Here is a 23,922-nt window from a genome sequence, read left to right as displayed (position 1 = left end):
GCGTTTTAATGCTTGCTGCCCATTAATTGAATTGGGGATTTTTTATTTCAGATCTGAGTGGATCTAGTCTTAATTCTCTGTTTTATTTTCAGATCTGATCGTCTAGAGCTTCGTAGGAGATTTCTCGTGACTTGGCAACTCAATCTTGGTCCGCGCACAACCCTCTATCATTTGGTATCAGATTTTGGGCGTTTTGGGTGTTTTTGGTTGAGTTCTAAACTGATCTCTATTTTTTAAAACTACAAACAGCAGTTTTACCCAGAAATTTTTTGGAAAAAATTCATTCGAGTGGGTAAATATTTTCCGATTGATCTAAAATTTTACATGCATATTTTTGGAACTGAGATTGAATATAAAAAAATATTTCCAATAAAAAAAATCAGTTGAAAAAGTCAAAAAAATTGAAAAAGATGAAATCTAATAAAAATTAAAAAAATATTCAGCGGGTTGAGTTTGGTGCCCAAAATTTCCAGATCAAAAATTCAATATTTAAGGACATTCCATATTTAATTTCGTGATTTTTGGAGATCTAGAACAGCTCGAACGAAGTTGTCAAGTTACTCCGCAGTTTTTCGGGTTTTTAGATTTCAGCAATTTTTATTGATTCTTAGATGTAGGTTTTCATTTGTTTTGCCTTTATTCTCCCTTTACACTATCTAACACCTTCTTGTTTCTTCTGTTAGTAGGATTTTAAGGTGTGCAAAATTCTTCCTCGGTGCAACACAAATCAATTGGTGTCTCGTCAGTTTTTGACATCCTAGTGCAAATTAGGATTCTTTGGTAGTTTCGGTTCATACACTTTCTAGTTGGTTGATATAGACTCTACTAAAGAACTCACAAGACTGAATTCTACGTCATTGAGAGTTTGATTTTTCTTTTTGAGTGATTAACGGTGAGATTTGCTAATTTTCCTTTTTGAGTGTTGAGTGTTTGTTTTGCAGGTTGTTGAAAATGTCTAGGATTGGTCAAGGTGATAATGATCATAATGATGTCTACGACACATTTACAAAATTCCAACAACAGTTAGACGAACAGGCTATCTTACTCAGAACTTTGAGTGCTACTTTAAATGAGGTGCGATTGAATCAAGAGCCTCAATATCGAGATCCAATTAAAGAAGATGTGGATAACCAGCCTCCTGCTCATAGGCTCGCTCCTCGACGTGTCCCTAGAACTGATTATGATTTTCATGATCGTGGGCCACCCTCTTTGGCAAAACCGAAGTTCACAATTCCCCAATTTCGTGGTAAGAATGATCCAGAAGCTTATTGTGAATGGGAATCTAAGATTGAACTTATGTTTCGATATTATAAATGTCTGGATGATTAAAAGGTAGCGTTAGCGACGCTGGAATTTTTAGATTATACATTAAGTTGGTGGACTCAACTTCGGGTGAATCGTCATCAGAATTATGAAGGTGAGATTTCGACATGGGATGAGTTGAAAAAATTTATGCGTAAAAGATTTATTCCACCTCACTACTATAGAGAGATTAAAAAAAAGCTTAGAAGACTTGTTCAAGGTAGTAGGAAAGTGGATAAATACTTTAAGGAGATGGAGATGCTCAGTCAAAGAGCTAATGTGGAGGAGGATGAGGAAACAACTATGGTGCGATTTATTGATGGTTTGAATAGGCCAATAGCTAATACATTGCTTCTACAAACATACATTGATTTAGAAGAAGCATTTCATAAAGCCATTGAGATCGAGCAACAATTAAAGGAACAAAGGTTTGGTTCCTTCTCTACTTCACAATATTACAGAGGTAACACTTCCAATTCTGATTTTAAAAGTTCAAAATCACCTTTTGTTACTAATAAGTCTTCTTTGAGTAAGGAAGTAAGTAATCAGATTCGAAAAAAGGGGCTCCTGTTCAAGCACAAACACCTTCTAAGCAGCCCAATTTAGGTGATCTGAATGTGAAGAGGACTCGTGAGATTGAATGTTTTAAGTGCAAAGGACGTGGTCATTATAGTAGGGAATGCCCTAACACGAGATTACTTCTTCTAAAATATAATGGTGAGTACACTTTCGACCCTGATAAAACAGATCCAGATATGCCAGAACTTGTGGATGATAGTGACAATGGTGAAGAGTTGGTTGAACCACCGAAAGAAGGGGACTTTGCTGATTTTCAATGCCTTGTAGTTCGCCGAACCCTTAACATCCAGATGAAAGATAATTTTGATAACCAAAGGACCAATATTTTCCATTCTCGGTGTTTTATTAAAGTTAACTTATGTTCACTCATTATTGATAGTGGGAGTTGCTCGAATGTGGTGAGCAGCTATTTGGTGGATTCTTTAAAGTTGCCTTGTACCAAACACCCTAAGCCATATCACCTTCAGTGGCTTAATGAATGCTCCGAAGTGAAAGTTACAAAATAGTCCTTGGTCACTTTTAAGCTCGGAAATTATGAGGATGAGATATGGTGTGATGTGGTCCCAATGCATGCGGCACACTTGCTCCTTGGACGGCCTTCGCAATTTGATCGCGATGTTACACACCAAGGTAAGCTTAATCGATACTCCCTTGTCTTTAAAAGCCGAAAATTCACTTTTGCTCCTTTAAATCCCATTGATGTATATAAAAATCAATTGAAGATGATGAAATTTTGTGAGGGGGTAAGGGAGAAAGGACAAGTACAAAAGACAGAGAGAAAAGAGGCTAGTAGTGAAAAAAGTCAAAATCTAAAAAGCCCAAAGGTGAGTGAATCCACAAGTGGTAAAATGATAGAAAAAAATTTTTGGCAACAAAAATAGATGTGCGGAGAGCGATACTCAATAAACAGCCTTGTATCCTTGTGAGGTTTAGGCAAAATTATTTATCTTTATCTGACATTAACAAAAATTTGCCTAGTGTGTTTCAGTGTCTTTTGCAGGATTATGAGGATGTTTTTAGTGAGGCCCCTACAGGTTTACCACCTTTATGTGGGACAGAGCATCAAATTGACTTAGTACTCGGAGCGTCAATACCAAATCGACCAGCGTATAGATGCAATCCCGAGGAGACAAAGGAATTGCAAAGGCAAGTTGAGGAATTACTAGATAAAGGGTACATTCGTGAGAGCCTAAGCCCTTGTGCCGTTCCTGTCTTATTGGTACCAAAGAAAGATGGTACGCATCGAATATGTGTTGATTGCCGCCCAATCAACAAAATAACGGTAAAGTATCGACATCCAATTCCTAGACTTGATGATATGCTTGATGAATTACATGGCTCAATCATATTTACTAAAATTGATTTAAAAAGCGGTTATCATCAAATTCGAATGAGGGAAGAGGATGAATAGAAAACAGCCTTTAAAACAAAATTTGGATTGTATGAATGGTTAGTTATGCCTTTCGGCCTTACTAATGCACCTAGTACATTTATGAGATTAATGAATCACGTTTTAAGGCTTCACTTGGGTAAATTTGTAGTAGTTTACTTTGATGATATTTTAATTTACTTCAAGACATTAGATGATCATGTTTTCCATGTTAGAACCGTTTTAAATATTCTGCGAGCTGAAAAATTGTTTACCAACCTCGATAAATGCACATTCTGTTGTGATAAGCTAATATTCTTAGGTTTCATAGTTAGTGCTCAAGGTATTCATGTCGATGAGGACAAATTCAAGGCAATCAAGGAGTTGCCAACTCTTAAATCGGTAACTGAGGTGAGATCTTTCCATGGGTTAGCTAGTTTTTATAGACGATTTGTGAAAGATTTCCCTACTATTGTTGCCTCATTAACAGAGGTTATAAAGAAATTTGTGGGTTTCAAATAGGGTGAAACCCAAGAAAAACTTTTTCAGACCCTAAAAGCTAAGTTATGTTCTGCTCCTCTTCTTAAATTACCTGATTTTACTAATACTTTTGAACTTGAGTGTGATGCTTCAGGAATTGGAATTGGCACCGTTTTAATGCAAGATAAGCAACCAATTGCTTATTTTAGTGAAAAATTGAATGGTGCACAATTAAACTACTCAACTTATGACAAAGAACTGTTGGCATTGGTTCATGCACTTCAAGTATGGCAACATTATTTGTTGCCTAATGAGTTTGTCATACATACAGATCATCAATCCCTTAAATGGTTAAAGGGACAAGGTAAGTTGAGTAAACGGCATGCCCGATGGGTAGAATTCATTGAAACATTCCCTTATGTGATTAAATATAAAACAAGTGAAGATAATGTAGTTGCAGATGCTTTGTCTAGACGATATGCTTTAATAACTACATTGAATGCTAAAGTCTTAGGGTTTGAACATATTAAGGAGTTATATGATGATGATACTGATTTCAGACATATCTATAAGAATTGTGGACATACTACTTTTGAAAAGTTTTATCTTGTAGATGGCTTTCTTTTTCGTATAAACAGGTTGTGCATACCAAAGTGTTCCATGAGAGACTTATTGATTCATGAGGCCCATACTGGGGGTTTAATGGGACATTTTGGAGTGGCCAAAACACTAGACATCTTCCAAGAACACTTCCTTGACCACATATGAAGAAGGATGTTGAAAAGGTATGTTCCAAGTGCATTACATGTAAACAAGCAAAATCTAAGGTAATGCCTCATGGCCTTTACACTCCTTTAACGATTCCTACTTCACCTTGGGTAGATTTATCCATGGATTTTATTCTAGGTTTGCCGCAAACTAAGAAAGGAAGAGATAGTATACTTGTTGTTGTTGACAGGTTTTCAAAGATGGCACATTTTATTCCTTATCACAAAACAGATGATGCTACACATGTGGCAGACTTATTTTTTAAAGAGGTGGTAAGACTTCATGGCATCCCTAAAATAATTGTTTCTGACAAAGATGTCAAATTTCTTAGCCACTGAAGTAGTTTATCGGATCTTAGGAACCTTATTACGATCTGTTGTGGGAAAGAACATTAGAAATTGGGAAGAATGCTTACCATTTGTTGAATTTGCATATAATAGATCAATTCATTCTACAACTAGTTATTCTCCATTTGGACTTGTTTATGGTTTTAACCCACTAACAGTACTTGATCTTACGCCATTACCACTTGAACACATTGTTAATTTAGATGGCAAACAAAAAGCTGAGCTGGTGAAATCCTTACATGAGAAGGCTAGGCAACGAATAGCCAAAACAAATGATGCCAACACCAACAAAGCAAACAAGGGGCGCAAACGGGTTATCCTAGAACCCAGAGATTTGGTTTGGGTCCATATGAGGAAAGAACGATTTCCTACAAAAAAAAAGACCAAGTTGGACCCAAAGGGCAATGGGCCTTTCCAAATACTCGAGCGGATCTACGACAATGCCTATAAAATTGATCTACCTGGTGAGTACAATGTAAGTTCTACTTTTAATGTGGCTAACTTGTCCCCATTTGATTGTTCAGATTCGAGGATGAATCTTTTTGAGGAAGGGGGAATGATACGAGTTACAAAGGCCCAACCCAAGCTCAAGAACGTGATGGGCTCAAATTACCACAAGGCCCAATAACGAGGTCAAAGGCCAGACAAATGCATTCCAAACTAAATGGGACCATTCAGGAATTTGTTAGCAAGGCCTTAGATGCGTACACCAAAGAAAGAGAAAATCAAGATTCACTTTCTTATTTTCAAGAAAATCAAGAAACCGAATCTTGGCCTAATTTTTCTGTTTGGAGCGATTTCAAGAATCAAGAAAATCAAGATTTCAAATCTTGGAAATCTTGGTCCAAGAAACCGAATCTTGTAGCCAAAGTGCATTGGATCTCCGTTACGAGCATCAACAAACCAATTTCGATAGGAGATGAACTACAAGCCCAAGTTCTTGAAGGCAAGGCCCGATAAGATGATTCCAAGCCCAACCAAGAAGTCAAACCATACTTAGTTGAAAATCAGGCCAAATTGTTGAGGTGGCCCAATTTGTAAAAGATTTTAATTGTTTAAATATCTAGTTTAATTTTTAGACTTTAGGATTATTATATGTCAAAATTCAGCCCAAGCAGCCCATTAAAATGCCTTGGCCGAATTTCCCTCTTAATTTATTAATTAGGTTTTTTTTAATTTTTCCTAATGAGATTAGGAAATAGATAGAAGGCCTATTAATAGGCATGGCCGGCCACCCTATTGAGGACATTACAATTACATTGAAAATTTTAGATTTGTTTTGAGTGAAAATTCTCTTTAAGTTCTTCAAGAATTCTCTCTTGAGTTTTCTTTAGAAGTAGTTTTAACAATCTTTTTGATTGTGGGAGCCATCTTTAGCCTTCTTCTTGCCATTGATCTTCATTGGAGGGCAGATTAGAGCCGTTTGAAGGGAGTTGTGAAATCTTTCGAGATTTCAAGGCTTCTTAGGACTTTATTTTAATTTATTGCTGTTCAATTTCCTTTTAATTTTCTATTTTGTCCCGATTTCTCATCCTAATTTATTAAATCTTCTTGTTGTGTTTTCTAGCCCTCTTCATTAAAGAAACCAAGCGGCACCCATTCTTGGCAGCAAAGATCGATCAAACTCCATCTTTTCAATTGTTTTTGCCGATTATTCTTTCTCATTCTGGTTAAATTCGATTGTTGGAATTTGGGGAAATTATCTTACTGTTTCAATTTGGGCAAATCGCAATCTTCTTGAGCATCAGGGATTGTTTTTGATTCATCAACCTTACTTTTCTCTTGCCGCTCCAAACCCTAGCTTTCTATTAAATCTGATTATTTTATTTTGATTTGATTTCAAATTCATCTTCTTTTTTGGTGCTAATAGGTTCGGCTGTTTGGGGAATTCTCTTTAAACTCAAATTGGGTTTTTGGCTTCCAAGAATTGACATCTCTTGGGGAGTTTTAATGCTTGCTGCCCATTAATTGAATTGGGGATTTTTTATTTCAGATCTGATTGGATCTAGTCTTAACTCTCTGTTTCGTTTTCAAATCTGATCGTCTAGAGCTTCGTAGGAGATTTCTCGTGCGCAAACCTCTATCACAAGGTTATATGCATCCCAAAAGCCAGCAAAGTCCTAGGACAAACTCTTGAACACCATATCAATTTGAGTGCTCTACTTCAAATTGGCTTCATTATCTGCAACCTAGGCAAAGTATCCCATAAGAGTTATCATATGGTCTTTAACCAGAGTACTGAGCATTTGTTGGGCATTCATCAGGTTAGTTATAGCAGACTGTCGAGCCAAAACAACTTTTCCTCTAAACATGTCTTCTAGCTTATCCAGAATTACTTTGGTAGTCTTATATCTCTCCAATTGCTTATATCCGGTGTTGGTCACGCTTGCCAACATACGACAACGAGTTATCTCATCAAACTCCACCTAGTGTTTTCTAGCATCAACTTGAATGGTCAGAGGGTACTTATTATCAAGAATTGTTTTAAGTTTCTCACAGCTCAAACGATTATCAGGTTCATTTTTCATTCCTTATAGTTATTTATGTTCAGTTTTTTTCAGTGTGTACGTCCAATATGGGAGTTGGTGTCCTTTTCAAATAGAAAATAAAACATTAATATATTAATATCTTTATATTAAAAAATGTTTGAAAAATTTTGCAACATTACGATATGCATTAAGATGATGCATATGTCTTACATTAAACCTCGATAACATTAGTAAGTCGTTGCGATGATAATTCCTACACCAATTGAATCAAGCCACCTTGGGGTGATCATGATCAACTAGTAAGAATATGGGTTTCCATCCAATTAGTACATGAACCCAATTCCTTAGGCATTCATGCCTACTTTTTTTTTTTTTTTTTTTGCTTCAAAATTCTAGTTTGTGTAATGCCTTGTTTCAAAATAAATGTCATTAGCATTTAACAAAGCTTTTGAAGTTGTCTAGTGGCTAAACACATTGTGTAACTCCTAAATGACCTAAGTTCAAGTCTCCATAACATCAATTTTTTTTAATTCCACACAAAAAGTTGGTCAACTTTCCTATGCAAAACCGTCTAACCTTAAGCATGTAACTCCTATTTTTAATTTGTTTAGTAACTCCATATTTTTAAAATTTGAAAAGGTGAAAATCCTAGAGTAATTGTGCTTAATTCTCCGTAACACTCTTGTCCCCCTCATGAATGCTTTGTTGGGATTTACTCTTGGTGACCGTTCACTCCTCCCCCTCTTACTCTTTCATTTCTTTTGTTTTCACAACAACTTTCTCTCTTTTCTCCTCATTCTCCTCCTCCTTATGCCGCCCAACTTGGTTGCTCCTTCTTGTTTCTTTCTTTCAATTTTTCTTAATTTTCCAACTTCAAACTGAGTCACCAGCCAACAACCACCAAATCACCACCATATGACCACTTAATCACCACCATTCAACCACATTAGCACCACCACACCACCACCACATCAAAATCGTATCATCACTCTAGTACCATCATCCAAAAATTGATTTCTTTGCTTGTTTTTCCCCTCTTTTTTTCTATTTCTTTTGATCATCACTTAGAAGATCTTAATACTTCTCTATTGCCAAAATTTTAAAGTTTCTCTTGGACCCTTCTTCAACTTTTGACATATTTGTCAATATTTAGGTAACAAGTATCTTCTAATTCTTCTTTTAATTTTTATTCATAATCTTATCTATTTTATTTTATTTTCATGAAAACTAATTCAATTCACTCAATCTTTTCATTAAACTAGATCTTCACGCCAACTCAAGTAATCAATTTTAGAAGTGTTCATCTTGGAATAAAGGGGTAAGTTTTATAGGTTGAGAAGTTAGTAGATGATTTTATTTTGGAAATTCTTTTATTGGAGATAAGAGAATTCTAACAATACCTATGGTTTCTTTAGTTGCGAATCAACGTTCATATTCTCTTAGCTTTGAAGTGACCAAGATTTAGTAGGATTTACTATTCAAAATTGCAAAAGGTGTGTATTTTATACAAGTTAAATATGTAAGGAATTAACTAAATTATCAATCTATTATACAAATGAAAGCTTAATGTTTTTGTTATTTCAAGTGATTGACTTTGTGGTTATAATGTAAGTTATTCTTACTTGAGTTTTTATGATAAGAAGTGATAAATATTATTATGTATTGAAAAATACTTCCTAATCTCATGTTGTGCAAAAATCATGGCTATTTGATTATCTTGATAACATGGATTACCATGGATATTGAAACTTATATGTACATGAAAGCATGATTATCATGTCTACTAATTTGCTATGAGATTTGTTTGTCATGATGCATTACATGGGGTTGGGACATTGTAAGGAGGAAGATGCGACAATAATATTATGCAAATTTATGGTTTATCCACAACCTACATGTTTTGGCTACTTGTCTACGAATTTGGTGGCATTGTCCACAACTATATGGATTGGAAGCTTGTTTCCAAATTTGGTGGCTTCGTCCACATATATGTTGGTGTGTTTTGGATGGATGAGTTCTGTGAACTCCTTTTTGTGTGTAGCGATGATAGGTAGGATGTTTAAAAGAAATTGCATAATGGTTTTATAAAAATTGCATTGTCATAATCATGAGCATTAAAGATGTAATTTTGTATATTGTGTATGTGTTTATTGATATATAATTTGTTATAAAATTCACACTAAGCTTTTTAATTCACTCTTTAGTTTTCATAAACTTTTCAAATGATTTGCGAGCCTAGGACTTGGATTCAATAGATGGAGGGGTCTCTCGGATGAAATATTTTATAAAATGGTTAATAAACTTTGTAGGGTATTGTTTTGAGCATCGGACATTGGACTATTTATGGGTTGTTTTTACTTATATTTTATAGAATGGCATTCATGCATGATTAATGAACTTATAAGTGTTTTAAATTGTTGTTATCAAATATTTTAATGATGTTATCTAACTTTTAATAAACTTATAAATTTAAGTTTTATTTCTAATTATTTTCAAAGTCCGCTGCAAAATATTTTACCAAAATAATTTTAAGAAATAATTAAAATTGATGTTGTAAATTCTTTATTTAATGATATAAGACGATAACTCGATAAAATAATGAACTTTTAGAACATTTATGTTTTAATAAATGTTATTCAAAAACTAAATTATTTAGTTTTTTAAATTTTAAGTTTTCACAAAAACGACTTTAACATAGTTGTTTTTAACAAGTAAAATTTTTTTCAATGGATTTAATACGACTTCCAAAATTTGGCCATAACGTCTAGGCTGGGTTTGGGGGATTACATGATCGACTGATACTCCTATTCTTAAAAAAAATTAAAAATCATCCCAAAAATTAATATAATCTTTGTAACAAAAATTAAAGATTCAGTCATTCTCATTTCCTTCATTATCTTCACTTCACTTCTTCTTCTTCGCTCTCATGCTCCTCTTCTTCTTACTCAGGATGCATCGGCTCAAACATATCTGACGTATATAATTGGGTACTCTAATTTTGTTCTACCATGCAAACTCTTAAAAGATTGGGCCTGATTCCTGCATCCAGTGTATCATTCAATCCAGCTTTAGATGATTGTTCTCACGAATTTCTTGTAGGGCGGTCGACTTTGCCTTCCTTTTTGATGAAGCCAGAGAGGCCGTCGTCTCTTATTGGCGCTTGTTCCACTCCTTCATTTATTTTTCTGAAGCTCAGTGTACTGTGTATAAAAAGCGTCACCAATTATGCTTTGGGATGGCTTCATTAATTGTTCTATGGATGCCATTGGAATACTTGCACTTTTGCATAGTGCCATCACTAAGTGAGGAAAGAATATTCTCACTTTTTTGCCACTAACACACCGCTTCATATTCTGATATATCCATTTCCCGAAGCATTATTTGTCTCTTCTGCAAAACAGCATAAAGTAAAACCACTCAAAAGGTATTAGCATTAGAAACATTTAAAGTAGGAGCAACTTGTGTACATAAAAATTGAATCCACATTTTCGCTAAAGGAAACATTATTGCTTGACTAAAGGAGGTTGGGATATCAGTACCTAGGCAACACTTCCATTCACCCTTCCCTTCGATTAGGAAGTTTATAACATTATCCATATTTATATCTCGAAAATAATCTAAATCAGTTTCTTCTATAAAGTCTCTTCCATAAAATGGAGTGTTATAAAATTCGCAAATGACCCGAGGCAAAATCTATGATACCTAACCAAAGGCCAAATCTCCTGATAGAGGACCACCGACAACTCAAATCCCCTTTCTTGAATAAATGTTTTTCCCTGAAGTTCTAGAAAATATTTTTTAACATTTGAGTTCAAGAAATTTTAGGGGTTCAGGACTGTCGATGGCTCCGGTTCATTAGTTCTTCTAACCTTTCGTGGAGACATCTTTCGATAGTATCCTTAGTGTAGTCACTAACGAACAACCAAGCAAAGTTTTCAATAAAATAGTAAAAATATGAGTTAAGAAACCTTAACCTTGAGTGTAGATGTGTTAGATTCCTTGAGAGATCTTGTTGCTTCATTTCCAAACGATTTCGCCAATCTTACGCCAAAAGAGATTACACAAAAAAGAAAATTTGCAACAAGAATATGAGAAAACAAGTAAAGCTTTAGGGTTTTAAGAGTTTTAGGTTTAAAGGGATTTGAGGGGTTTTAAAAGAGTTAGAGTTTAAAGAGGTTTAAAGTAATGGTTAAAAGTATTTTAACGTTTTAAAATGGAGCTTTTAAGTTTAAAATCGGTTAAAATTAGGTTTATTTAGCCGGGTTGCATAACTGGGTCGGCTTGACCCTACAGAAAATTACAGCAATGTCACGACATAGGGGTTCTGAGTCACGACGTCCCTGGCAGTTTACTGTTGTCAAGACATCGAGGTTTGATGTCACAACACACCTTAGAATTTTGAAAATTTGAGGGACTATCTACTATGTCGCGACATAGGGGTTCCACGTTGTGACATCGAGTTGGTTTTTTTTTATTCTGGCCTTGGTGTTGCGACACAATGTTACCGTGTTGCGACACCAACTTTGTTTTAGCCCAAATTTCAAGTTTCTAGAGTTTTTTGTCTCCTATAAAACATAAATTTGACACAAATTATAATCTAGACTAAATAGTTAGTTAGATATACAATAATTTACATAAAATTAGAGGTTAATTAGAATTGTTAAGTTTTATTGTCGGATTTGTCTGACAGTTCCAAAGACGCTTTCTGTTCATGCATCTTTTAGTGTTGGTCTAACGTCCATCATTCCACTCCACCTTCTTTTGTTTTTCCCTTTCCTTTCACTTTTTCTTTCGACCTGCGCAGATTATAGAAAATACCTCCCTTGATTTAGGGTAGTTAGGCTTAAGGATAGATATTTTATGACAATGTTCTCTTAACTTTTTTTCTTATTTTCCTCACTATGTTGGTGTCTACATTTAAAAGTTAATGTTTCACCATTGATCTTCATGGTTAATTCATTTTTTCTAGATCAATGGTGGGCCTTGACATAGCTAGAAATGGCCTACCCATTAGAATAGGTATTTCACAATCTTCCTCAAACTCAAGGATCACAAAGCCTGCTAGAATTATGAAATTACGCACCTTTACCAACACATCTTCTAATACTCATTTAGGTTGTATTGATGACCTATCGGTTAACTGTAATGTAATTTGAGGGGTCTCCTAGCCCAAGTTTTTCATATATAGACAGAGACATTAAGTTTATGCTAGCTCCTAAATCACATAAAGCTTTACTGAAATGGATATCCCCTATCTCTATCGGTATTGTGAAACTCCCTAGGTCTTTTAATTTTGGGGGAACTAGTCTAGATATTAGCACACTACATGATGCATCTACATTAACCTGCTCTCTAATTTTAATTTTCCTACGTCTTAACATAATTTATTTAAAGTACTTCGTGTACTTCGGAACTTTTTCAATTAAGTCTATCAACGTCATGTTAACATTTAATGATTTAAATAAATTTAGAAAACTTACAAAATCATCTTCGTCTCATTTTTGTCTCTCCTTCAACCGTGACGAGAATGGTACCTTTGCAATTGTAGGTTCCTTTGTTGGTTCTTCCTCTGGCTCAACTGTCGGTTCAGCTACTTCTGCCAACTCTGGTTCATCATCAGCTTCTGAAGGTTATTCATGAAGATCATTAGTATTCCCCTTATTTGCCTCTTGACTTGAGTTCTCCGGGCTACTCAACACTTTACCCAATCAGAGTGTGATTGCTTTCACATGCTCCTTCCCCTCTTTTCGAGGATTATCTTTAGTGTTACTAGGGATACCAATCCCAATTTGTCTCTTAATATCTCCCATCATGCTCATTAATTGGCTCATTTGATTTTCAAGTTTAGTTAATGTTTTCACTGAATTGGTGCACTCAAACTGCACTTGTTTCACGTCAATCCTCATTGACCACATTTCCCCTTCGATTCAATCCAAACGTTGACCACATACAGTATGGTCATTTGGGCTGGCCCTCTCCTGAAGTTTCTGCAAATAAAGAGGTCGATAGTTAGTGTTTTTAACCTGATTAGAACTATTAGCTCCTCCTTGATTTCCTCCCCAACTCAGGTTCGGGTGATCTCTCCATCCAGGATTGTATGTATTCAGATAAGGGTTTCCACCCCTATTCCCAATGTAATTCACATCCTCGGTAGGATTGTTAATATAGTGGAAGAGTGGTTTGTCTCCTCCATATATAGATAGTGCATTATTCGAAGCCTCAATGTAGTTGAGTCTGTCCACTAATTGTTGGTATATGTCATCCTTCTAGACAGTGTTCACCATAAATGGTCTTTAGCCATATGTATAGCATTCAGTTGGCTACTAGCATGAGTTCATCATCATTTTTTTATCAGTTCATATGCGTCCTCATATGTCCTATTCATTAAAGCTCCTCTTGTTGCTCCATCTAACCTTGACCGTGCATGTGCATCCAACCCATTATAAAACATTTTCTATCATAACTACTCAGGTAGTCTGTGGTGTGGACATTCTTGAATCAACGTTTTAAAGCACTCCCAAGCTTCATAGAAACTTTCTCCTTCTAATTGCTTAAACGTAGAAATCTCTCTCCTTAGTTGGACCATCTTGCTAATAGGGAAGAACTTTTGTTGGAATTTTCCAGTGAGCTCATCCCATGTCGTAATGGATCTCGGTGGCTGCGAATCTACCAATGTGAAAGAGTTATCTATTAAGGAAAAGGGGAACAATTAAAGACGAATAGCGTCATCGGTGACCCCATTATATTTAAATGTGTAACAAAGCTGAAGGAATTGTTTTAAATGATGGTTTGGATCCTCTATCATTATACTCGTGAACTGGAGATTATTTTTAATCATTTGAATTATTGTTGATTTGATCTTGAAATTATTGGTCGTAATAGTTGGCCTCATTATACTCCCCTGAACTATATCTAGATTTGGTAACGCATATTCTCTTAGAGTTTTTTCGTTACACGCCATATTTACGGGTATCTATGGTTGTGGTGGTAAGTCTAGTGGGTTACCGTTAGCTTTGTCGAATAGTGGGATCTCACGAGGTATATTGCCCACAACAAGTGGTGGGTTCTGCATCTGTTGTTACTGCTATTGTTGCTGTTGTCGATGATTCCTACAAATTATTCTTTCTGGATCTGTGGTTGGCTCTATAGGTGTTCCCCTACTATGAGTCATACTCTAAACCTAACAAGGGAATACAATATGTTAACAAAAATAAGAAAAGAAAAAAATAATAAAATCGTATCTATAATTTAAGAATTTCCTAATTATTCTGTTAATTGCAATAATTAAAATTAATCTAGTAATGTTGCCTCCTCGACAACGGCACTAACAACTTGACCGCCTCTGGACGTACCAATATCTAGAGTAGAAATCCTACACAAAATATGTTAAATAAGCGGTATCCACAAGTATACGGTTCAGATTGTAATATAGCTACAACAAAGTAGGTGAGTGCTTCAAGGATCGTCCTAAGGGAGGCGAGCACTAAATTAATCCTAACCTAAGCACAAATAGAGCTAATTAGTACTTTAAATAAATTATATTACAACTAAACATAAAGAGAGTTTTTAACAACTAAATAAATAAAATAATATAAATGGAAAACTTTGGGAAATTTGCTGTGAAAAATTAATCAAATCTAAGCATGGGTGACTAGCTCGCTTCAATAGTCATAACTAACTGTTTCTTCAGGTTCCCTGTTCAACCAACTAGTCGTTACCCTAGCAAGATCTCTCGATCTTCCACTAGAATAATGAGTTATCAAGAACTACTTATCTCTCAACCTCACAGTCCAAACTAGTTTGGGATTACGGTGTTCGCGGATAGGCCATACCAATTTTTGGTTAATTCCCACCTAGATGACTTCCTAGGGTCATCAAACCTAGAGTTTAATTTCTTCCTCTCCCAAATAGCTAATCTGCTAAGAAAATCCTGTACAACAATCAATTAATCATACCTCCACTCGCTAATCGTCCATAAGAGGATTAGTTCCTCATGGATCTCAAAAACATAATAATCTTTATATAAAAGATGAATATTAATAGAAAATCAAGAGATGAAATTTTAAGTGAAGCCTGAATTGTATTTAATTGAAGCATGAAATCCAAAAAGAGTAGATTGAGTTCCACAGACCAGATCTCCCAACAAGTGCAAAACTGAAAATAAACTAAAGCTTAAGAAAAGGGAAAAACTAAAACTAAAACTATAAAGAAAATTATATAGTATGAAAAGTTGTCTATAACAAGTGTTAAATAAGCCTATTTATAGAGTTAGCGTTGTCGTCTAGGGTTGTCGTCGTCCTCAACCCTATGTTAGCTAACGCTCTAGTGTTTAATATTTGATTGTGCAGACCAAAATGCCCCTGGCTTGTAAGTATTTTTCATACAAGATTGGTGTCGTGACACCCTAGTGCCTGTGTCGCGACATCGAAGGTAGTATGCTCTTACTCAGGGTTACTTCAGGGGTATGTCGTGACATCCCTTGGTGGTGTCGCGACACTAAAGGTAGTCTTGGAATTCTTGCTCTCTACTCCCTATGTTGCGACATCAAACTCCCCATGTTGCAACACAACGATCAGTATTGAGTTGGTACACCTTCTAATGATCTCCTGCACACTCACAAAGTATGTTAGCTTACCCTTATGCCTCATTCAGCCCCTAAGGTCAATAAAAGACTCAAATTACACTTTTTATTGAATGTAAACGAAACTAAGAAAAATTGATTAAAACACAATAAAAATGCTTGTAATCAAGCTCTTCAAATGTGAAAACTAATTTAATCTGCTACACCAGATTATGGCAAATCAAATATGAATTGTTGAGTGGTGAATGATTTAGCCTAAATAACTTTGATTTTTTTTGGAGAAGTTTTTACCGTGGATGAAAACAAGTTTAGGCTTTTTTTGTATAAGGGCAAGAATAATTAAGGCCAAGTAATTGCTAATGAAAGATTTAGAAGAGGTCCTAGCCCAATGGAAAGCCTCGCTCTTTAATTGACATTTGTTTGCTAAATGCAAAACAATGTTATGTCTTAAATGAGAGATTAATATCTTTAAAGGCAGGTTGAAGTTTCCATCTTACTTAAAAGCGTCCAGGGATTATGTTATTCTATTTCTTGTCAACACTCAACAACCTACAAGATTTGATGTTATGAGTTCTAAAAAGCAGGAGTATAGTACAAAGGATGAGGATATGGGCAAGAAGCTTGTTGGCAAGTCTGAAACTATGAACAAATTTGAGTTGAAATCCATTGGTATTCAAAGCAATTGTTGATCCTCCAATTAAATTATTTTGTCTACTATGAACAATGATGAGAGAAAGCAACCATTGAATGTTAATGGCATCTAAAGGGTGGGTCAATTGAAGTCATTGCTATTGAGAATGGCTGACGTTCTGTGAAAAGGAATTGAGGATTGATTGAAACATATATGAGAGTTATTTTGTCACAACGAAGGGGCAAGGACTTGTACCTCGAAGGATGAGATGGTTTCTTGACTTCCAAATAATGCAAAACGTGCGAGACATATTCGTGTAGAAACTTCTTAAGAACTCAGTTAAGATATCATTATCTTGAAGCCACTAAAGTATCCAGTTGAAAATAAAAGTGCCATTCAAGGAATTCGTGTGGAGAACAAATGGGATCTGAACCAAACTAGTCTTGCAAAGGTGCAACTTAGGTAAAGATGATCAACGATTTTTCTATTTTCTTTACATAGGGGACAAAAGGAGTCGTTGGTTGAGAGCCTCCTGGGTAGAGGATCTTTAGTGGGAAGGTTATTTTTACATATCTTCCATTTTTCATGTTAAAGGGGATCTTGAAATGCGAAAAAAATTTCCATGCAGCTTGTTGAAGATCCCGCATAGAAGTACTGTAATTTATTTGATAAAAATGCGTATAAGCATTTTTAACCGAGAAAAGGACATTAAAATTCAATTTCCAGACAAACCTATCATATCCAGCTTGGATGGATATCATTTTGTTGAGAAGATCAGAATCTCTATCCAAATCAAGCAGGCATATGGATTTTGTCTTATCAAAAATAAAACTGTAAGACTGGACAAAAGAATAGGCCCGAAGGCCTAATCATTGATGTTCCACTATATCAAAAAGTAGGCGTAGTGGATCCATAGAAATCCAACCAATAAGAAAGCTTTTCCAAAAATAAGCATTAATTATCATGACATAGGATAATATCATCCACCTGTTAATTTCTGCTTGGGTCCTTTCTTTAAGGTCCAATTTCAATTTTGAACCAACATGTATAACGAAAAAAGAGTTCGGATACTAATATGGGATAAAAAATTTTAATATCAATATGAAAAAATATGTAAATTTTGAAAGGTAAATTGTGAATAAAATCCATTTTTTATGTCATAAGTGCACAAATTTAACTATGTTAATATCCAAAAATTAAATCAAAATCAAATTTCTATATCAAATTGCATATCCAAAATCCATGTGTAATTTCGGGATTTTCCCTAATAAAATTGAAGCATTAAGAAATTATCTTCACATTCTCAAGCTTTAAATTATAAACCACATAATATGCAAAAAAGAGGACTCGCTTCTAGCTATTAGTTAGAATATTAGAGAAAAACAAAAGATCAACTTGCAATTCAAATTGAAGCTTTACTACTAGCCTGATATGCCTAACTGTATAAAGGAGAAACTCAGTTTTGCATAATATCACCATGTTTGATACGATTATTTGTCAATCCAATCTTTGAACAACAACATCATGTATAGAGGAACGTTCGCCGCAGCAATGAGAATAAGCATTCGGAATGTGCGGACAAATCTCTTTATTACCACCTTCGCCTTTGATTTGCTTGCTCTAGGTGGTAGCTTCTTTGGATCAACCTCAGAATCTGCATTTGTTTCCATACTCAAGCAGACCTCTGTCAGCTGATTAACACTCTTTTTAGCAGTTGCTCTCATCACAGCATTGCCCCTGTAACAATGGAAACAAGAGGAGAAGGAATCAGAAAGAATTAAGAGTTCTGCAAATATCAATCTCAAAAGGGAATACCTAGTAAATTTACAAATGGCGGTATGCAATGAGTAACATATAACTAATCGAATAAAAGCCAAAATATACTAATACAGTAATACTACAGTTTTCATCTAAAGGTACTTATTAATGGGACTGAGAAATATGGAAATATTGATCTGAAGCACCTCTCTACTGCGCCTATATCATTTGTGCGTGTGACAGGTCGGGTTAAAACTTTTTTGACAAGATGCATCGATCCATCTGCACCCCAAATCATCTCATACTCGCAATTTTCGTCTTCATTTTTCTCTTTTGTCTCATCTCTATACATGTTTATCAACTTTCTGACACATTCCACCATATCATCAAATCGATGATAACAAAAGCTCAGACCACTTGTTGGCCACAGAAGGAGAGAAAGGATGGTCAAAACAAATAGTACTATATACCTGAAATTTGAGATTTTCAAAGAAATGTTACTCAGACCTATATTAAAGCTCATAAGTGGAAACTACAACCATTTATTCCTTATTAAATAGTTACCATATGTAAATGTGTGTTTGCATTGGAAGAAAGCACAGACGAGTAAGTACAGCTTCTTCTGGCAACGATGTATCTGAGAGTGGAGAGTTTCTAGCAGATAACAGCATGAAAGATGGATAGAGGTTCCCTTGCTGCCAGCTTATAGTCCCTAAAGTGTGCTGCATGTTATCAGCTAAACATGTCAAGTCCTGAATAAAAGGTAAATATGTTAAGACATCATATGCTCACCTCTGTTACAGGTCCACCCTTTGACTCATGAGCCACTGTACACTGATCATGATCATGACCAGATAAAACAATAACCTGCCAAAACCACAAAAATGTCTCAGGCAAGTTGTTGGAAATGTCTTAAAACATCAGTTTTCTAATGCAAGTCCGACAAAATTCTCCCTATGTACATATGTATGCATATATGCGTGTAAGTGTGTGTGCATGCATACATATATGTATATGCGGACACAAACATATATATGTACGTGCAAGCATTATGTACATACATGCAAGCATTCATACATACGAATTTATATCCATGAATGAGTATGCCCACGTACAAGATCAGCTCAGGAAAGGATTAAACATACTGGTCTGATTAAGTTTAGCAATTGGTTAGATGATTCCTCAGTGATGTAGTTCTGATAACTGCATAATGATTTCAACCATCAAGAGAGTATAAGCTTCAAAAGCCAGTAGATTCCTGTTATGGGAAGAAGAAAATAGGAAGAGTCTTACCTTACTTCTTTATCATAAATATTATGCCGTATTCGCTGAGAACGAAAAGCGTAGGAATACGTAAGTTTTAATACCAATTAGATTCAAATTTGAGAAACACTATAGAGGGACAAATAATACCTCTTGAATTGTATAAAATGCATACAACAAAAAATAATGTTCATTCAACAAAACGCAGAGATGATGATGATGATGATGATGATGATAATAATAATAATAATAAACCAGAATACCTGATTGATAATTGGAGAGCCACGATGTGGTCCACAATCGGTCCAATCCCGCCGATATAATGGAATATGGCTCAACAAAACTCTTGGGTGTAATTGACGATCTAAAGAAATGTGATAAATGGATAAAAATCATTTATACAGTTGAGTCCAAACTTGACAAAACATGGGAATGCAAGTCAAATGTCAATGTCATAAACCTGATGAGACATTGCTAACAAAATCCCAAGTTGCTGAAGCAACACTTCCTTCTTGATTCGCTGCAAAGGGTGCAAAGTTAGAGAGCCTTTTTCAAACACGAGGGGACATATATCAACCAAGAAAATTAAAGGTCCCTACATTTTTAGTGTCTCAATTAGAACGCAATATATTTGTATATAAATTTCATTTGAGACATTTGATGACATATTAATGACTCAATTATTACATACGTGATAGCAACTAAAGAGAACACACAAGACAATTTATAACAGACAAACTAAGGCATAAAACATGCAATATTGCAGAAGCATTACTTCTTGTCTTGAGAAACAGTCTCATTCAACTTGGAAGATAAAACAACTTCCTAGTAGAATTACAGGCATTTGTATAGTTATATGTTAGGGAAAAAAGGAGAAAGTAAAAAATGAGGAGAAGATCAAAGAAATTCAAGTTTTCTGCTATCAGATCCCTAGCACAAAAAATTACAATAGATAGGCAAGAATCAGATGCCTTCTTGTTTACCATCCACAGTTTGAGCATCAACAGCTACAAACTCCACTTTTCCAACCATGAATCGATAATTTCTGCTCCCAAATTCTTTTTCATACCGTCTAACCACCTACATGGATGTAAAACTATGAGCTAATCTATTTCTGAAGAAAAAAGGACCAAAAGCATAAGACAGTGGAGCAACCATATTTGTCAAAAAAGCAACATATAATTTTCACGAATAACATAAAGAGTCACAGACAATGAATTTTACTCAACTGAACCCAAGAAATCCCTTAATCCAACAACTTGAAGCAAATTAGAACTACATATTCAGAAAATTTCAAACTGAAAAGTGTAAAGGTCACATCTATAACAATTTAACTCTCCATTATACGTACACTTCCTATTAAATGTAACACTTAACTTAGCCCTCGCCTAAGATCTCCATTCATTTTCAGTCACTTCCACACTCCAATTCTCTCCTTATCATATTCTATCACAGCAGTAAGATAGATACATTTAACATCAATCATATTTGGACCCTCTGAGCCATTCCTTTAACTTAAATGAATGCTGCCAAAATTACTCAGAAATTTATCAGTCTGGCCCTCCTTTAGTTTTAATCTTTTTCTTGCTTCAATTCGTTCTTTTCCATATCACAGTCATTCCATGCACATGATGCAAATAAAAGTACTGGAACTAAATCATGCTTAGTTCTAAAAACGTAAACCTCATTTTTAATATTAACACGAGTAAATACCTCTGGTTTATGAGACTGAAGAGTTGCATAACCAATATCATGGTTTCCAGGAAGGTGGTAAACTTTAACAGTGGAATGTATTTCTTCTGTATTTAGACCAAACATATGCTTCAGACGGCTTAACGATTCCTGCCATCTGATCAACTAAACAATGTCAAGGGCACTCTAAATTAGAAAGGTAACTGAAGAGTTTCAAAGCAAAACCTGTTCCTCATTAGACAAAGAATATAGTGAAGCAAAGATACGAAGAGGTGATCTTGATGGTGTTAGTAGTAGCACTAGTAATGCCTCATAATATGCATATAAAAGCATAAGCATGGTGGAAATATTCAAACTCCCAAACAGAAATTTGGGGGAAAAAAGAAGAAAATTTTATTGTAAAGCATCCATGTGAGACAACACGATGTTACACGTAAAATTTTTTATTTACCAGAATGTGTTTAATGCCTTAAATTTCATTTTGAAATAAAGATGTTACGTAATTTCATCTGGCAAAGCTTGCCAGATCCAGAAAGGGCATACTTCCATGGATGATTTAACTTCGAACAAAGTAGCTAAAATGAAGTTTCAAGTAAAAACAGATAGTTACAAGCCTTACTCGTCATCTGATAAATAAGGACCTCCATCAAAATAATCACCCAAAAACAAAATCACTTCTGGTTTGAAAGGAAGGATGGATGAGAAAAAGGCTCTGCGCATGAACAAATCTGTATAGAATTGTACAAACTCCAAAGCAAGTGATTTAGACGGCAGGCGAAGGGAGGTTTTGTCCATGATCTGTTAAAGACAACAAATATATGTTAGAATGCAACAAGGATGAATAACAGGACCAGGACAAGCATACCTGTGGATCAGCAATAACAGCAACTTTGACATAATCAGCCGCATAACCTTTTCCGTTCATCTAAACTTGCAAAACAAAAACTGTTAGTTCCTCTGTTGATTTGCTCATGAGCATGAGAAAATGCGCAATAAACTGCATCAATGTGTTCTATTTGAGTTATACAGTTATCATCCATAATCACACCCAGAGAATCATTAATTGAGCACACTATAGTTTTAAGGAACTTAAACAGGTGCCAAGAATTCCTGAAATGTGTTATGAGTATAGTTCAAACACTAGATTCCCTTGTACTAGGTGTAACAGATTAGCACTAAATAAGCATCATTCCAGTTTATCTAAGTAAATAACAGAAAGAAAAATGATCTGATAACAAATGTTAATTTGATGCTTTTGCTACTTTCTTTTATTCGGAAAGATAAAAATGAGTAGAGCATTTCACACATAAATAAGTAATCTTTTAGGGTAATTAAAATTTAATCAAATATAGGGAATTAGCTTTGAATCATTAAAGTTTGGGTTTCACCATATCTTCTGAAAGCAAAAAGCCTCAGGAATCGATAGCACAGTTGTTAATACCAAAAATATCCCAATGTTGAAAGTTAAAACGTAAAATTTATCAAAAAGACACTAAACCCCACCACTGATTGCTTTCTGTCTTTTTTTGTTGTTGTTGTTAGCTAAATAGAACTCAAATTTCTGCATATTTCAACCCTTTCAAAAGTAAATTTGCTTTTATAATTGCATCTTCTAAAATCAACATATTCTCAGCTTGGAACATGTTAATAATGGTAATAGAAATGAGATCAATTCAAATATCAATAAAACAAAAAAGAAAAATGAAGAACAAATTAGTGACAAGAGACGACAAGAAAATTACAGTGGGATTGGAAGAAGAGGATGAGGAAAGGTGAGGCCAAGAGCAAGAGAAGAGAAACGGCATGTAAAAGGAGAACATCTCGCCGTAAAGGATGGTTGCAGTCCATATTAGGCATAGAAGCAGAGTCAATTTCTCGTGCCCTTTCATCTACTCTTTCTTTCTTGCGCGGATTCACTTAAGTAACCCTTTGGCGTTGAATGTTTGATCTACAACTGGATAATAAAGGTTTTCGGTGGGACGATGGAGAGAGAAAGAGACTCGGCCACGAGATCCGGCGGATCAGTGCCGTAAAGCCTGAGCCTAACAAGATCACCACAGAGTCAAGACACAAACAAGCGTTCAAATACGTTTTTTTTTTTTTTTCTTCTTTTTTCCCTTTATTTTTGTTAGACACAGTAGACTATGTTACGACTTGGGCAGGTATGCGGGATGCTCGTCAGCTATGGTAAGATTTGTCGGTTAAAACTTAAAAGTAAACCAACCCCTCAGGCTCAGGATTTTCTTCGCTTTTTTTTTTTTTTTTTGTCATAAAGAACATTAATAGATTAATTAAACATAACTCTGATGGACTCGGCACGCATAATGGGTAATAAATAGTTCGGTGGCTGTCGACAACAAAAGTGAAAAGTCCACGATTAGAGGATATTAACTAGACTACTTAAGGGTATACAAAAAGGGATTCATCAAATTTTTGTTACGAATCAAACTAATAACAACCGAAGCATCAAGCTCTACAATAATATTAGCTATCTTCTTATCCCTAACAAGCATTAGTTAGTCTTTAAAAGTGCATAACTCCGCTTGAACACTCGTAGCATGTGAGATATGACTATAAGCTCTAATAACCTAATTTATTATATTATCTCCCATGATCATATATGTCTTTGCCTTTCCAAGATTAGCAAGTACAAAACTATCCGT

The 23,922-nt window shown here is 35.1% G+C and overlaps 1 protein-coding gene and 1 non-coding gene across 5 annotated transcripts; one reads left to right on the top strand and one right to left on the bottom strand.

Moving 5' to 3' along the window:
* The first annotated feature begins 13,807 nt into the window (after nt 1–13,807).
* On the top strand, nt 13,808–13,914 carry LOC128036288 (small nucleolar RNA R71). Its single transcript, XR_008193086.1, has one exon. It is a non-coding gene; the product is annotated as a small nucleolar RNA R71 (small nucleolar RNA).
* Nucleotides 13,915–17,789: 3,875 nt separating this feature from the next.
* LOC105782581 (uncharacterized protein C630.12) lies at nt 17,790–23,453 on the bottom strand. 4 transcript variants are annotated; one of them, XM_012607403.2, is made up of 13 exons: nt 23,002–23,451; nt 22,125–22,184; nt 21,879–22,057; nt 21,281–21,416; nt 20,551–20,647; nt 20,028–20,087; nt 19,831–19,931; nt 19,598–19,632; nt 19,450–19,507; nt 19,097–19,171; nt 18,869–19,026; nt 18,511–18,774; nt 17,790–18,283 (listed from the first exon to the last, which is right to left on the bottom strand). In XM_012607403.2, exons 1-13 carry the CDS (start codon nt 23,146–23,148, stop codon nt 18,037–18,039), a joined length of 1,617 nt encoding a protein of 538 aa, XP_012462857.2. In that variant the 5' UTR covers nt 23,149–23,451; the 3' UTR covers nt 17,790–18,036. The 4 variants fall into 4 exon arrangements, with proteins under 4 accessions (XP_012462857.2, XP_012462859.2, XP_052482603.1 ...); XM_012607405.2 differs by having other exon boundaries at nt 22,125–22,189; nt 23,002–23,148; XM_052626643.1 differs by lacking the exon at nt 19,450–19,507 and having other exon boundaries at nt 19,603–19,632; nt 23,002–23,453.
* Nucleotides 23,454–23,922: the final 469 nt, after the last annotated feature.

This window comes from Gossypium raimondii, chromosome 13 (assembly GCF_025698545.1).
Source record: "Gossypium raimondii isolate GPD5lz chromosome 13, ASM2569854v1, whole genome shotgun sequence".
NCBI classification, from domain to species: Eukaryota; Viridiplantae; Streptophyta; class Magnoliopsida; order Malvales; family Malvaceae; genus Gossypium; species Gossypium raimondii.
The sequence above is the reverse complement of the archived record's forward strand: the minus strand, read 5'-3'. Positions and strand labels throughout refer to the sequence as shown.

Excerpts from the sequence above, each read along its gene's own strand:
- LOC105782581 (XM_012607403.2), bottom strand. The coding sequence starts at position 23,148 with ATGAAAGGGCACGAGAAATTGACTCTGCTTCTATGCCTAATATGGACT. Across the intron at positions 22,058-22,124 it reads CTGTTATTGCTGATCCACAG|ATCATGGACAAAACCTCCCT; the intron begins GTATGCTTGTCC and ends TGTCTTTAACAG. Across the intron at positions 20,648-21,280 it reads TTCAGTCTCATAAACCAGAG|GTGGTTAGACGGTATGAAAA; the intron begins GTATTTACTCGT and ends ACATCCATGTAG.